General features: G+C 37.5%; 1 protein-coding gene across 2 annotated transcripts in view; it reads right to left on the minus strand.

Annotated features, from left to right (window-relative positions):
* Nucleotides 1-16625, minus strand: part of TH (tyrosine hydroxylase) — a 1190719-nt gene that overhangs the window by 9589 nt on the left and 1164505 nt on the right. For both annotated transcript variants that reach the window (XM_044082744.1, XM_044082743.1), the window contains one exon: nucleotides 13913-14046. In XM_044082744.1, coding sequence (XP_043938679.1) covers nucleotides 13913-14046 — 134 coding nt within the window. The remainder of the gene's footprint in view (nucleotides 1-13912; nucleotides 14047-16625) is intronic.

The raw sequence follows: 16625 nt of genomic DNA on the forward strand, positions 1-16625 counted from the left end.
ATACAAAATCATGAAAAGATGTATTCACTCTCAGCCTACTATATATATTACTTTCATGATCTCTTCTCTCCCTCACAACATGGTTTCAGACCCAATCACAAGTACAGCCACTGCTCTTCTAAGGTTCATAAATATAATAAATCACAGTAGAAATTCAGGCCTTTTAACCTCGGCCAATTTCAGGATCTATCTGAGGCATTCAACACAATCAATCACCATATTCTCCTGACTAATCTCTCTTCCTATGGGCTATCACCCTCCTCACTTAATTGGTTTCTTAGTTTCCTCAATAACAGGTCCCAAACAGTGAAAAGGCATAATAAGTTCTCCGCTTTCCTTCCTACATTCACCAGAGTCCCACAAGGCTCCATCCTAGGACCACTACTGTTTATTTTATTTATCATCCACCTAACCACAGCAGCCAAAGATACCACCAGAGTACAATATGCCAATGATTTCACTCTAATATATGCTGCTAGGACACTATCCATGCCCTAAACACAGAAATACTTCTCCATAGAAGCTTAGCTCGACAACTCAACTTCTGAATCCAAAAAAAAAAAAAAGCTACTACTGCTCACCCCAACCTCTCTCCTCTCAAAACTACCTTTAATATACTGTCATCCAACTAAACTAATATGGAACTGGTACACAAACTACTATGTGTGATTATAGATGACCAACAAAAAAAAATTGATCTCCATTTTTAGCAAGCCATAAAGAAGACACTCTAAAAGCTAGGCTGCCTCTACAGTGTAAGACATTACCTTACTGACTGTGCTAGACAAAACATATCCAAATTTGCAACCAACCAATAATATGAATCTCATCACATCACTGTATCTCTCTAAAACAACTAAATTGGCTTGAACTAAATAATTATAAAAAAAAACAACACAGACAGTGGATTCAATAGAAGAAGATTACTGGCGCATCCAGTACCTTGGCTTTCGCCTTCAAAGGAATAACTTTTACACCAAACGACTTTCTTTTATATTGTACTTAATCATTCAATTAATACATAATTGTGTTAAAACAAATTGCCTATAATACAATTAAAGTGACATTTTCATACACATACAAATATACCTTTGTGCCTGATATGAATAGAAGAAACAAATGCAAACTTTATTCATTGAAACTGAGTTCCTGGTTTAACCCCCTAGGATATAGAGTGCTAAAATTTATAATCAACTTGTTTTCTTAAGTTAACAAATTGTTTAAAAATTCTTCCCCTTGACAATCATGTAGTTTAGCCAAGATACTAAAAAAGAATGAACTGGGATGAAAGTTATTAATGGGCAAGTGTTGATGTCACATCATTGTATACTAGTATTAAAAGCAGGTGGGGATTTGAGGTAGTTAAAAACATGTTGGGTGAAGCTCCAAGGACTAATTATGTTTTGTGTTTATTAGAATTTTCATTAATGCACATCTGTTTTAAATTTGAAAACAGGTGTTATTTACAAAAAGAGGGTACTGCCATGGGGGCAACTTATACCCTAGCATATGCCATCATTTTTATGAATCATTTTGAGAATTTGTGTATTTATAACACTACATTTTACAGTCAGAAGATAATCATCTATAAAAGATTTATAGATGATTTGATTTTTGTATGTAAATGAGATATAGAAGAATTCACGGAATTTATGGCAGATTTGCATAGAAATCAATTTTGCGTCGAGTTTACTTATCATACACATAGACATGAAATTCAAAATTTGGACTTGGAGTTTTTCATTGGAAGGGATCCGACTATCCAGTTTAGGTCATTTGTTAAGGAGACAGCGGTTAATAATTTTTTGATGACAAGTAGCATGCATGCTCCTTATTTATTGGCTTCTTTGCCATATAGGGAATATTGGCGTATTGCAAATAATACAACTAACAAATCACAGTTAAAGGGAGAGTTTTCCAAGGTAAGGGTCAGATTGGCAAGCAGGGGAGATTCAGAAGACATTTTGAGTAAAGCTGAAAGTCAAGTGTTGAATAAAATAAGGGGAACAGGCACAGTAACTAACACAAGAGGATATAGTAAATGTGAAGGACTGAGTATTCACAAGGGAGATGGTAATGATACAGATAGATTATTTTTTGTCAACAGATATTCTCCCTTTTCTGATTGGCTTAAAGGGTTGGTAAATAGATTTTGGCCAATAATTTCCAATGATGTTAACCATAAAGATTTATTTCCAATGTGGGTTGCTTTTTCTCATATTAGATTTTTGAATTGAATTATTAAACATGGGAAAGGTTGGAGCAATAGGTACTCGCAAGGGGAGTTTTCCTTGTAGATGTAAGGTTTGCAGGAAGATTAGGAACCTGGATGGAGCAGATATTAATGGTATGCTATACAGGGCTCAAGATGAATTCAGGTGTGATTCCTGTGGTGTGGTCTACATCATTGGATGTGACTGTGTACCAGTTCTTTGGTACAAAGGTCAAACAAAAAGGGCGGTGAAAAAGCATATTATGGAACACTTAGGTGATATCAGAAATAAAAGAATGGACAGTCCAATAGCACATCATTTTTTAAATAGTCATGATAATGCCAGTTTCTTTTTTAGTATCTTGGCTAAACCACATGATTGTCAAGGGGAAGAATTTTTAAACAATTTGTTAACTTTAGAAACCAAGTTGATTATAAATTTTAGCACTCTATATCCTAGGGGGTTAAACCAGGAACTCAGTTTCAATGAATACCGTTTGTATTTGTTTCTTCTATTCATATCAGGCACAAAGGTATATTTGTATGTGTATGAAAATGTCACTTTAATTGTATTATAGGCAATTTGTTTTAACACAATTCTGTATTAATTGAATGATTAAGTACAATATACAAGAGTAATTTGGTGTAAAAGTTATTCCTTTGAAGGTGAAAGTAAACTTTTTCTATTGAATCCACTGCCTGCATTGTTTTTTTGATAGTTGGTTGGTAGTTCATTCGTATGTTTGTATTTTTTGAACTAAATAATTCTCTGTTGTACTCACAATTAATCACAACTTTCAAACTAATTGCACAAACCTGAAAAATTCCCATCTCTTCACTCCATCAACCTTACACTACTAAAAAACCTATATGATCCACTTAAAAATCATTAGTCTCCTTAACTAAACCTGACAACAATGCAGGACACTCCCTGTATTCACACTGCATTGCTAACAGGTGGAGTACCCTCCCACTCCACTAAAGAACAGGGTGCCTGAAAGACTTTAAATGCCAGCTGAAGCAACATCTGGTAGCAAAATGTCTCTGCACCTCCCCTGGTTAAGCTGGCTTTATGAATTTGTGCTATAACTCTCTGCTGCACAAAACTTGATGTGCTGTTATCACAGCTATACCCTCCTCTGTCATCTCTTCTCCTTTATTGTCCTTGTGCCTCCTCCTCTCTATCTGTTCTCTGTGTACTAGATTTTGAACAAGTCTTTATAGTAACACATATTCTTATTAAAACCTGTCAATCTATGCATACTAATTATACTGCATGTCATATACATCTCTCTATTAAAAATATTCATATACAGCCCACTTGGCTGTTATTTTTAATCAAGACTGTAAATGATGCAACTGATATCAAGGATGTCTGAATAATGGAACTGTTGCTCATTAATAAAACTGACTGTAAATAATGAAACAATACAAATGATGTTCATGAGATCTGTATCCTGGAGCTTTTCTCCCCAACCTCCACTGAAAAAGGGCACCACTCAGCTGACTTTCCTGGTAAACAGATGCTAATAAATACATAAAGTAAATAAATATTAAACATGTCATCCAGTAGCTTGCTGGAAGATTCTTCCCCTCCCCCTTTGCTCATGGTAGGGGAATTGGCTGTACTTCACCCAACAAACACAACACTGTCCACATTTTCTCGGATTACATGAGGCATACCTAGTGACTCTGTTACTCTCTGATGTATCACAAGTATTTATCATGACTGCCGTTTGTATATCTGTGTGTGTGTGTGTTTTACAGGGAGAAAGCAGACAAATACTACCACATTTGGCTATTTGTTACTAGTCCTTCTAGTGTTTCCTACATTTATGCCATTAAATAGTACATTTTTAATCGGGCAAATTACAGTTGAAAAGATAATAAAGCAGAAGGACCAGGAGTATGTTGATGAGTAACAACACAGCCAGATAATTCATCCACATCAGCAGATGCAAAGATTATAGGCTGTCTCTGTTGATATGGATGATGCTACATTGATGGATTATGTTTATTACTTCCACTTTCTAGTTGTAGCCTTAGGCTGTAGAGAAAAGAAAACAGTGTTTTGTTTTGTTCCATATCTTTGCCATATTTAACTAGCTTTCACTATCCTTGCCTGTTTTCTATGGCTATTTTTCATTTTACTTATTTAATGAGAACTCTCCCTTCTCTTTTGTTAGCCAGTATAGCCTATTACTTATCTTGTTTATTTGCCTGTCCAACTATTTATCTATGACTTTTTTTTTAACCAGGTATGTGGTCTGGTGCAGGGACCATTTTCAATAGCAAACTGGGCTGAAATATAATCTATACTGCTGTTTCCTCCCTTTGTATGTTTACTTGAAAATCAATAACATTTGCTGTGCCTTTTATGTTATGCGCCTCTTATTTCTTACAGACTTATTGTGGTCACACGTTTCCTTATTCCTGGGAGCTAATATCCATGCTCCCCTCCACTGTTCATGTTCCGGACTTCTCTGATTCTCCTTACCATTTACTTTTTCTGTTCTGTTACTTCACGTGAATGACGGATTACTTGGGTCAGCTGTCTACTTTACTGTTATACAACTGAACCAAAAGCACCAAAACAACCAGAAAATACAAAAAATAAATGGTCCAGTCCCAGCACATGAACAACTTTAATAAATAAAACCATAATGTATATAAAACCAGTATTAAGTGCTTTCATCTCGTCATGGGAGACTTCATCAGAATACAACACAGTACATTGCCTATTCAATTTAAGTATCTTAATTAAATGACATCATAGTTCTTTGAACTAATCAACATCATGTTTCTAAAGTTCATAGGAAATGGTTAATACAAAATTTAGTTAAATATATTAATAAAATAATAAATATATGTTTGAATATAAAAACACCATATTTGAATATATAGAAACATACCTAATCAAATCACTTTGTGGTGTATCTACTAATTCATGGAAAATTTGTTTAATGTTTTAAACAGAAAGTAGTAGCTCTTTCATTTAAAATGGGAGAAACAGATATTGCATCATTTAATCCAGGAGGGAACATTGCGGCCAATCTTAGCTGCCATTCAATCTCCTCCTTTTTCATATTGTTTTACATTATTTTTGGTTTTATTTATTAAAATTGTTCATGTATTGGGAATCGACCGTTTATTTTTTGTACTTTACTCTTTTATTCAAATTTTACCCTGTTATTTAGTATTTTATGTTCACTCATTCTTCAGTCTCTGTTGCCTGTCATATGCCATCTTGCCTTCCATCATATACTTCTACTTATATCTGCCCCTTTTGTGATCCATTGTTTCTCTAGTTAGAGTTTTTCATTATTCCCACTAATTCAGGGGACCTGCATCGCACATACTCCATAATGGGAAAAAAAAAAAAAAAAAAAAACTGGGTCTATGTTCAGCCATCAAATGGAAGAAGCCTTGACCTACATGTCTTATCAAATATGCTATTCATGGAGTCATTCAAGTAAGATTGCATTATGGTAGGGATCAGGAAATTGCCCTTTCCCCACTTTAGTGCGGTCTCGGAGTTGGTATATATAATTAGTGAGGGGTGTGTGGGCACAGCCCCCCACGAAGAGTTTCGCTGAATGCTATTTTTGATATAATGCCGTTTGGTGATTTTTCCATTCGATGGCTGAACATAGACCCAAAGAAGCTCAGTATCCTTTTGTATCATCTATACTTATTACTGTATTGAGCCCTAACTGTTCATGTAGAGTCCTTTTTGCTCCTGCTTCACACACCCACACATCTCCATATAACGATGTACCCGCTCATTTTTACTGCCCTTCTAAGCTGCTATCTTTGTACTTACTATACTCTATATAGAAAGTTTTCTTGGTTTATTACTCCAGTCTTATCACTTCATGGTAACTTCACTGTGGAGGAAGGCAAATAAAACTTGTGCTATACTTTTTCCATAAGGCCACGAGATGAAACCACCTATATAAATCTATCTCAGGGGCACTATTATCTTTGTGAAGAGAGCAACAGTACTTGAGTGACCACCAGTTTTAAATTATAATGCACTAGCACTGGAGAAATAAATGTCCGTCATTATGCTCTGTTGTTACATTGCTGTGACCTCCAATTTCAAAAATCTTAGAAAAAAGTTTGCATAAGCAGGAAATTTGAATAACTCTGACTTAATTTTTAACAAACATCATGGTTCTTGCCCTAGTCTTAGAACAGGTACTGTTTTCCTAGATATCAATGGATATATGCATGGAGAATTACAATCTAGTAAATTTGTCAGGACAATACTTTTGGACCTTTCCAAAGACTTTGATGTAGCTTCACACATCAAGTAACTGTACACCCTTGATATTGATAAATTGCCTTCTAGTGCAATCAGTTGGTTTGTGATTTATCTAAACAAAAGAACAAAGCTGTAAGATGGAACAGCTTAATATCATCTAACCTTCCAGTAAGTACTGGTGTTGCCTGTTTCTTGGTTCACTGTTGTCTTCTGTTTACATGAATGATATGGCCAACATTAGTGGGCATGCCAAACTTTTTTAAGACTCATCCGTCACCCTTTACTGACAGTTTCTCTGTGGCACAGGTATATGTTTTCATCCCCTCTAAAGCTGATTATAAATTATGGGTCTGTGTCAAGTGCCTCAGAACTTAATTTTGTACTCCTCTCTCCTAAAACATCTCTACTGTCTCTCAATAAAAATTACGTCAGCTTCTCCAGGTAGTTCTACAACTGGCTTACCATTCATGACAGACTGATTCTACTCTAAATGAGGGAGAGGAGTCCTCAAAACTTTTGTGAGTTTCAGTTTGCAGTTAAAATTTAATCTCACACAGACTCTACTGAAAATGGAATTTCCCTTTTGGACATTCCTGGTTACGTGTGTAAATAAATAAACAAATAACCTGGGCCACTGTATCCTTAGGGTATAATAATTTCAAATCAAAAGATATATATAAATTACAGGGCATCATGTATGACTGCATTTCTGTTATCACTTTCTAGTACTGCAGGCACTATCTTTACCTGTCTTTCAGCTACAGATACTGCAGAAATGAGGGATCAGAAATAGCACACACCATTTATTGTGGTATATTCCTGACCTTTCCAAGTAATTTTCATACTTTTCTTGTATGGAATTGACCAAGTTTTAGATTCTAAATGAGCAATTTTGGCAGCCACTTAGGCCGCAAACTGTTATGTGTACCCAGTAATTCATACTTTAGCTTAAATAAAACAAATTCTCATACATATATGCAAATGGTCCTGTGGAAATGAATTCTAATGCTGGCCCTGATATTCCCAGCAGTAAAGCAAAATATTACTTACTTCCTTGGGGTGTAACATATTTTATGGGTTATAGTTCAGATACTGGCCACATAGTGAGGATATCTGGACACAGCCATTTGTTGAGGATAGCTGGATGTGGCCATATGTTGAAGACAGCTAAAACTGTCACACACAGCTTTATTGCTATAAAGTCTTCATGAATTATGACATCCATTCCTGTTTTTTTTTCTAGTCATTTATTTTTATTTTACTTATTTTATTTTTCTTTTGTTTACTGTGTTTGTCTGACTGGGTTAATCAAAAAACCCTCTTCAGCAGAGGCCTTGGGAAGAAAACCTCCAACATGTATAATACATGAACAGACATTAAGTGATACACATTGACAGTTAATGACTTCTCATTGTCTTTTTGTCGATGATTTCAAACTGTATAGCTCATCAGATGAGGAACTGAAAGCACAGCTGCAGGTTGTTAAAACTTTTTCAGATGATATCGGAATGGCATTTGGTCTTGATAAATGTGCAAAAGCAACCTTTAAAAAAGGAAAACTGCAGCACCAGGAAACATCAGTTTGGGAGAAGAATGTGATATAAAAACTTGAGCAAGAGGGAGTGTATAAATACTTGGGAATTGAAGGATCAGCAATAAAACATGAACCAATGCGAATAATGCTCAATAAGGAGTACTTTAGAATACTTAAATTAATCCTGAAAACAGCATTGACATGTAGGAACAAGATCCAAGCCATAAATAAATTTGCTCTTCGTGTTCTAACTTATACTTTTGGAGTGGCCTCAAAAAAGCGTTGGATAGACTGGATATTAAAACAAGAAGGATGCTTCATGCTCACCAAATGATTTATAAAAATCAATGTATACCAAGATTATGTATTCCCTGTTCTGAAGGAGGGATGAGCCTCCTTGAAATTGATTACATGTATAGATCTGCAATGGTGGGACTCTACACATATCTGCTGACTTCACAGGATCCAAATGTGAATGTTTTGAAACATGAGGAGAATAAATCTAAGATGACATCTCTGCTTAATTTAGCAGAAACATATCGACATCAAGCAGGAATGGAAATCAAACCAGAAGTAGATAAAAAACAGGTAGCAACTGAATGTGCTAAAAAACAAAAGAAAGAATATAAGGTGAATGACCAGATGAGAAGGCAAGATAATGTGGAAAAAACATAAATATAGTTGCAAGTATAGAAAACGTCTGGAAGAGCCTCATGTTGATCAAGAACAAATGCAGGAATGGTTAAGGAGAGGTGAATTCACATCAAGAAATGAAAGGTTAATATTGACAGCCCAAGATAGTGGGCTACATACATGCTGGTTTACAAAGTCCACTGAACATGTGGGAGAAACAGACATATGTAGGTTTTGTAAAACCGAATTGGAAACCGTCACACATCTTGTTGCTGGTTGCGACGCACTAATGGCAGAGGGACTGTATACTGAAAGGCATAATAATGTGGCAAGACTGTAACACTGGAGATCGTGCAAACATTATGGTATTGAAGTGGCTGAAAAACACTGGAAACATGAGGCACAAAGAATCATAGAAAATGATGAAGTTTATATCACATGAGATCACCCAATACCAGCAGTTCGAAAGATAGATGCTAGAAAACTGGATATAGTGGTCCAAGAAAAGAAGACAAAAGTAACATTGATCATTGAAATCGCCACGCCTAGTGACTACAGTGTCTTGTGTACAGAGAGACACAAAGTCATAAAATAGCTTGATCTGCAGGCAGAAATGAAAGCCATATGGAAAAAAGATACCCAGACAGTTACAATGGTAGTAGGAGCAACTGGTCTTATAAAAAAGAATTTACAATCGTATTTAGATATGTTACCAATTCATGTAACACCATATGAATTGCAGAAGGAGTCATTACTGGGCACATTGCAGGTGCTGCAAAGAGCACTTTTGGCTAACATCAATCATCATCTTCTTTCGGCTGTTCCCGTTAGGGGTCACCACAGCGGATCATCTGTTTCCATTTCTTCCAGTCCTCTGCATCTTGCTCTGTCACACCAACCGCCTGCATGTCCTCTCTCACCATATCCATAAACCTTATCTTAGGCCTTCCTCTTTTCCTGTTACCTGGTAGCTTCATCCTTAGCATCTTTTTCCCAATATACTCAGCATCCCTCCTCAGCACATGTCCAAACCAACGTAATCTTGCCTCTCTGGCTTTGTCTCCAAACCTTCCAACCTGGGCTGACCTCTAATATATTTATTCCTAATCCTGTCCACCCTTGTCACACCCAGTGCTAATCTTAACATCTTTAACTCTGCCACATCCAGCTCTAACTCCTGCCTTTTTGTCAATGCCACTGTCTCCAACCCATATAACATAGCTGGTCTCACTACCCTTGTAGACCTTCCCTTTCACTCTTACTGGTACTCATCTGTCACAAATCACTCCTTACACTGTTCCCCACCCACTCCATCCTGCCTGTACTCTCTTCTTCACCTCTCTTCCACACTCACCATTACTCTGAACTATTGATCCCAAATATTTAAACTCATCCACCTTCACCACCTCTACTCCCTGCAGCCTCACCATCATCTATCCTCCCTCTCATTCACACACATATATTTTGTCTTAGTCCTGTTGACCTTCATTCCTCTTCTCTCTAGAGCATATCTCCATCTCTCCAGGGTCTCCTCCACCTGTTCCCTACTCTCACTACAGATCACAATGTCATCTGCAAACATCATAGTCCACGGGGACTCCTGTCTGATCTCATCTGTCAACCTGTCCATCACCATTGCAAATAAGAAAGGGCTCAGAGCTGATCCTTGATGTAATCCCACCTCCACCTTAAACGCATCCATCAATCCCACCGCAGACCTCACCTCTGTCACACTACCCACGTACATATCTTGTACCACTCTTACATACTTCTCTGACACTCCCGACTTCCTCATACAATACCACAACTCCTCTCTAGGCACCCTGTCATATGCTTTCTCTAAGTCTACAAAAACACAATGCAACTCCTTCTGACCTTCTCTGTACTTCTCCATCAACACTCTCAGAGCAAACATCGTATCTGTAGTGCTCTTTCCCAGCATGAAACCATACTGCTGATCACTAATCATCACGTCCCTTCTTAACCTAGCTTCCACTACTCTTTCCCATAACTTCATGCTGTGACTGATCAATTGAATCTCTCTGTAATTACTACAGCTCTGCACATCACCCTTATTCTTAAAAATCGGTACCAAAACACTTTTTCTCCATTCCTCAGGCATCCTCTCACTTTTCAATATTTCATTAAATAATCTGGTTAGAAACTCCACTGCCATTTCACCTAAACACCTTCATGCTTCCACAGGTATGTCATCTGGACCAACAGCCTTTCTATTCTTCATCCTCTTCATAGTTATCCTTATTTCCTCTTTGCTAATCCATTGCAATTCATGATTCACTATCCCCACATCAATGAGTGAAACAATACTAATTTCATGAACTTTAATCGTACTTTGATTTAGGAATGCGGTCCATTCCCGTCATGGTATTAGAAACCCAAAAGATTTGGAGAAATTAAAAACAACAGTTACACATTCATTTGCTAATTAGATTACATTCATATGAAAAAGGCAGCTATTACAGTATAAAAAATAACTTATGCATTACTAGATGTTGAACATTGAGTACTTCAAGGGATGTATTTGGTGAGTTTGTCAAATGGATAATAGATCATGTGATTAGTGTCTAGAAATTCAAAGAAATGTAGGTGAGGGAAAGAACTAAGTAGGGCAGGAAATGTTAATATTGTAGTTAAGATGTTGGGTATAAAGCAGGTTCACAGGTAATTATACGTATGGCTATCATACGGTTCATATTGATGTATAGTGGTTGAGGGGGAGTAGTGTCACAAACTATGTATAGGGTTGGGAGATGCTAGTAAAACTATTCAGGTGCTGGCGAAGACTGGTTGTGGGGAATATGACTCTGAATGATGAGAAATGATTTAATGATATGCTAAGCTGAGGATAACAGTAGCATTTATTCTGGAGATTTACAGGTGCATTTACTTATTAAGTCTGAGCCAATCATTTAATGAGATCAGTGCTCCCAGTTTACCATGAAAGAGACATTAGTACCTAATGAGTCTTACCTACATAACTACCCTCCCCAGATGAATACATTGTTTAATTGGTTAAATGGTCACTGTGAAATTACCTTCTTACAGATGTTTGCCAGGACACTTCACTCATATTTAAGTAGGAAGAATGCCTTAGACTGAGCTGCTGCTCTGACAGAATATCTTACCTGAAGTTTACATTTTTTTGAAGTTTACTACATTGCCTCTCTGTGTGCATATTAACAGTCATCTCCTTAAACTGAAATTACTACCCATCACAAAGATAAAAATGGAGCTCAGACCAGATGTAATATGAAATTCAGTTGAGTTTAGTACAACTTTGAAGTACAACTGACTTAACCTTTCACATAATGATTCATTCTACTCTACTCACATCACTAAGATATGGAACAATATCCCTCAGGAAATTATAAATCCTACTAACATCTTTAAATTCAAACAACTCCTTAAAGCCTACCTATCCAACTTATGGCTCTGCTCTTGTATTAATCCTGGATGCAGGAGCGGCCTTTGGTCAACTGGTGTCGTAGGCAAAACACCTCCACACTCCCCCCCCCCAACACCACCCTGTACCCCCATCCTGCACTACCTACACCATCTAGATTACTGGAAAAGCCACCCTGCTAGAGCGGCCCCCTAGGGGGCCGCCTAGTTGGCCTATGCCTGGATGACTACACCCCTCACATGCACACTTCTCCCCTCCTCATACCCTACTAACACATATACAAATAGATAACCTTTTTACAATTCCACCACCTGCTCTTCACTAGTCCTGTTTTATTATCCCTTTTACTCTCTCAACTTCATTTACACCATTCTTTCCACTATCATCACTCTACACTTTATTCTTGATCTTCTATCTCACCCACATCTCTGTCAAATACCCTCAGTCTTGCTTCTTCCACTATCCTGTCACTAATCACCTCACTCTTTGTTAATTATTTAGTGATCACTGTTCAATTGTGTATTGACAACTCCCTCAATACCATATTATATAATTAAGCTTTCCTGTAGAAAACAACAGTTGCTGATTGATTTAGCTTGTCTCAATCTTCATATGGCAGACTGTGTCATATAATAACTACTATGGTTGTGCACTGTATTCTATTGTTATTTGTGTTGTTATTGTTATTGGACAAATCCACTACAATATAAAATGTTAAGTTAATGTTCTGTTTGTAATGTGGAACTTTTCTCCCCGGGCCTCACAGCCGGCCTTAGGCATAGGCCAACTAGGCAGCCACCTAGGGTGCCGGTGTAGCAGGGGCACTTTTCCAGTATTTATTTGGTGTAGGTAAACCAGGATAGGGGCATCTGGATGGTGTGGGGGGGCTGCCATGGAGCCATTTTGCCAAAGGCACCAGTTGACCTAAGGCCGCTCCTGCCGGGCCTCTGCTGAAAATGGACTCCATGTCCAGTTGGACCTTCCCAGTAAACAAATGTCAAATAAATAATAAATAAATAATGGTGTACTTAAGTTGTTGCTAGCTCAGTGCAATGGAGATTGTAGCAAATCAGCCTGTGGGCAATAGTAGTTCTGGGTTCTATTTCAGAGCTGAAACTGAGGTCACTGCAGAAGCTCTGACATTAGAATGTAGCCTAAAGGTTGTGGTGTTACAGGGCTGCACCATCCTTTGGAAGGTATAGTAAATAGATCCCTTCAATACAATTTGATGCCATCTTATAGGGTGGACCTTCCTAAAAAGCCAGCACATATAATTTCCAGGCTTTGCAGCATGATGATATGCACACTGTCTGCCAGCACATATCCGTTCACTTCACTGCCTGTGGGAGCATTGCACAGGTACAGCACTTTAAGAAAGACTGTATGGAAAATACTATATAAATGGTGATTTTTCTTGTTGCTACTTCATTCCTATTTTTGTCAGGTTTATCACTCGTGGGAATAACACCTTAATATACTGTACTTACAGATTTATACAAATAGTACTGCAGGTGATTATCTAATGGTAATATGCATCACTAGGTGAAGGTTAAAATAAATTGGCACTGTCAGACCTTTAGACAATGGCAACACCAAGCAATATTATTAGGTGGTGGTACAGATTCTGTCATCCATGTTTTGAAATAAGAGTAAAAATGCTATGTTTCAGTTCATCTGTCTTTGTACTTGGCAGAGACATTACTCATGTAAAGGCAGCTCTAACATAAATAAACCACTATTTTTACTTAGCACTGAACTAATATTTTCAAAGTTGGCCATAATTCCTATAACTGAGTATGACGATGAAAATAGTTTCAGTTTTCATTATATAATATATCTTACCTGAGTTTGTCTTTGGCATCAGCAAAGCTCTCCGACACATAGTACACAGGCTGGTAGTTCTGGTCCTGGTAAGGCTGCATTGCTGTAACTTCAGGGTCAAAGTCTCTCAGCTCTGGTTCATCAGATAAACAGTGCTGTAAAGATTTTCAAAGACATCGAGACATTATTTGACTGTACAGGGAGTTTCACTTTGTTGGTTATCATACATAAGTGTGGCATTAATTCCTTTGGCTTAAAATATAGTCATGCATCATATGAAACTCTAATGTAACAACTTGCAACCTCCGTGACTAAGGCTGGTTTAAGGGAGGGATTAAAAAGTAATATGAAACTCACTTTCCTGTGGCGGGATCTAAATTAAGACACAAATGTAACGTGACCAGGTATGCATTATCCAAAAAAACATAGCCAACAGCAAAATGGATAAGCTAACTTTTCTGGGGGTTAGGAGTGAAAGCTCCCTTCATCTCTCATGTACGGGGCTGTACCCCTGTACTTCATGCTTAATATAATTAGTTCCATTGTTGCTCCATCACAAGGGAATGAGGAAATATCAAAGATTTTACTACTGACAATTTCTTTTGGCTGATTTGTACTTTTGGCTAGCTTACACGTAGCCAAGTAACCTACTCTTCCTTGGCACTAAGGGATACTCCAGCCCAATAACAGTTAAGGGGATGTTTGACATAATGGTTAAGGTCTTAACATCAAAAATACAAGATAAAGGGTTTGATTCTGGTCTAATGTTATTAGCTAGGCTTGTTGTAATGCCCCACCACTGGCAATAGTAATCAAAGAGCCTCAGTCCTCACCACTAACACCAGTGGGGGATGTACATTGGGAGGATGACAAGTACATACACAGTAAAGTGCAATTTCCCTTAAAAGCAGGCTGGTTTCTCCCTCTTTCTCCAGATCCCCAGTAAGACTCCCCACTGGCACAGATATAGCGCTGAGACCTCAGCTGAGTGGCCAAGCCAAGACCTCTATCACCCTCTATGTCCAACCAATGCTCCATGTCCCTGTCCAAGTAGCTGACACACACTCTTGGAGATTTGTTTTACACACACACACACACACACACACACACACACACACACACACACACACACACACACACACACACACACACACACACACACACACACACACACACACACACACACACACACACACACACACACACACACACACACACACACTCCTGGGAAAGGCTGGCATAGGTTTACTAGCTATGCCTCCTTCTGCTCAGACTATAAGGTAGTTATTACTGCCACCAGCCACCTCTTTATCAGCTACTTTAAGGCCCTTAACAAAGGGTGTCCAATCTTACTGTGTAGTCTTACTTTCAATACAAATGGTACTTTGACCAAGAGCAAGGCTATTAGGAGTGGCCTACACAGAGTCACCAAATATATATGCAAGTACTCTCAGAGCATAAATATGTCTAGATAGAGAAGCCACAATGAAATGTTTAAATATTTTAATAATAAATAATAAAAGAACAAGACATTACTAAATATACCTTTACAGTAACATCAGAGTTCAAAATCACAGGAAATATTTAAAACAACATTGCAGGACAGTCTCAAATAAAGAAAACATCTAAATTAAGCATTGCTATATTCCTGACTATATCTAAAAGAATTATACTGTAACCTAGTACACTTAATTAGAGCAGCAAGGCAGATGTGGTGAATAGATCATCTAGCTGAAGTTCTCATGTCAAAGACAGAATACAGAATGCTCAGTTTCACTCTCAGAGAATTATTAAATTAATATCTCAAGCATTACTGCTGGGATAGCTTTCAGAATGACATAATTTTATGTCATCTGGCTCTATCCCAGGTAAAACCCCCACTGCTGAAAGCTAGCAGTATTTAGCGTTTACCTGTGAAAATATATACACAAAGGCTTACCCTAAGATCTTTGCAGATCCTGGAAGTCATAAAACAACAAAACATTTCCAAGACAATACAGAAAACTCAGCACATTGTGTCTATTGCTGCACTGAAACTGAAAGATACTATCTTTTTATTGCATGCCTATAAATGTAATTTAATTTCAGCTATTTTTCTGAAGTAAACCTCCTGTGTTCCAGTTTCCATTGTTAAAATATATACATTTAAACAGTTACAGTAGTGTATGTACATTTCTGTTCTTTTCCAGTAGGGTACACTGTGATTACATTTTTATGCTCAGTACATTATAAACCCTTTTCAAAACACACTACTGTACCAGCTGTTTGATATACACCTGGCATACAGTTCTAATGCATTTGTAACACAAGTATCTTATATAAATATGCCAATATTCACAGATTATATATAGATATTTACAGAATTCTAGCTAGCTGTGCTGGCAGTATCTCCTTTGTCACACTTGTAATAGTCTGCAGACTGATAGTGTAGTATTTACCTATGAACCATGTAGGATACAGGGTAAACTTTGGAGGGTACTGCCAGTTTGTGCATGGAGCAAGTACAGTCTTTTGAGTGGGATTTGAAGTTAGGTCATAAAAGTAGAAGCCATTGCTCCACAGTATGATGTCAAATGGGTACTTCACCACCCACCTTTCTGTTTTTTTCCTGCATCCTCCTAATCTCTGTCAGCCATTGTTTCTGATAACTAATTGGCCCATTCATTCCTACATGGTGACACAAGCATCAACAGCCCTTCATATACCTCCCCTGTGAGGTGAGACTCAGTCATGG

The sequence above is a fragment of the Protopterus annectens genome, chromosome 9.part0 (assembly GCF_019279795.1).
Source record: "Protopterus annectens isolate FY-2018-M chromosome 9.part0, PAN1.0, whole genome shotgun sequence".
NCBI classification, from domain to species: Eukaryota; Metazoa; Chordata; order Ceratodontiformes; family Protopteridae; genus Protopterus; species Protopterus annectens.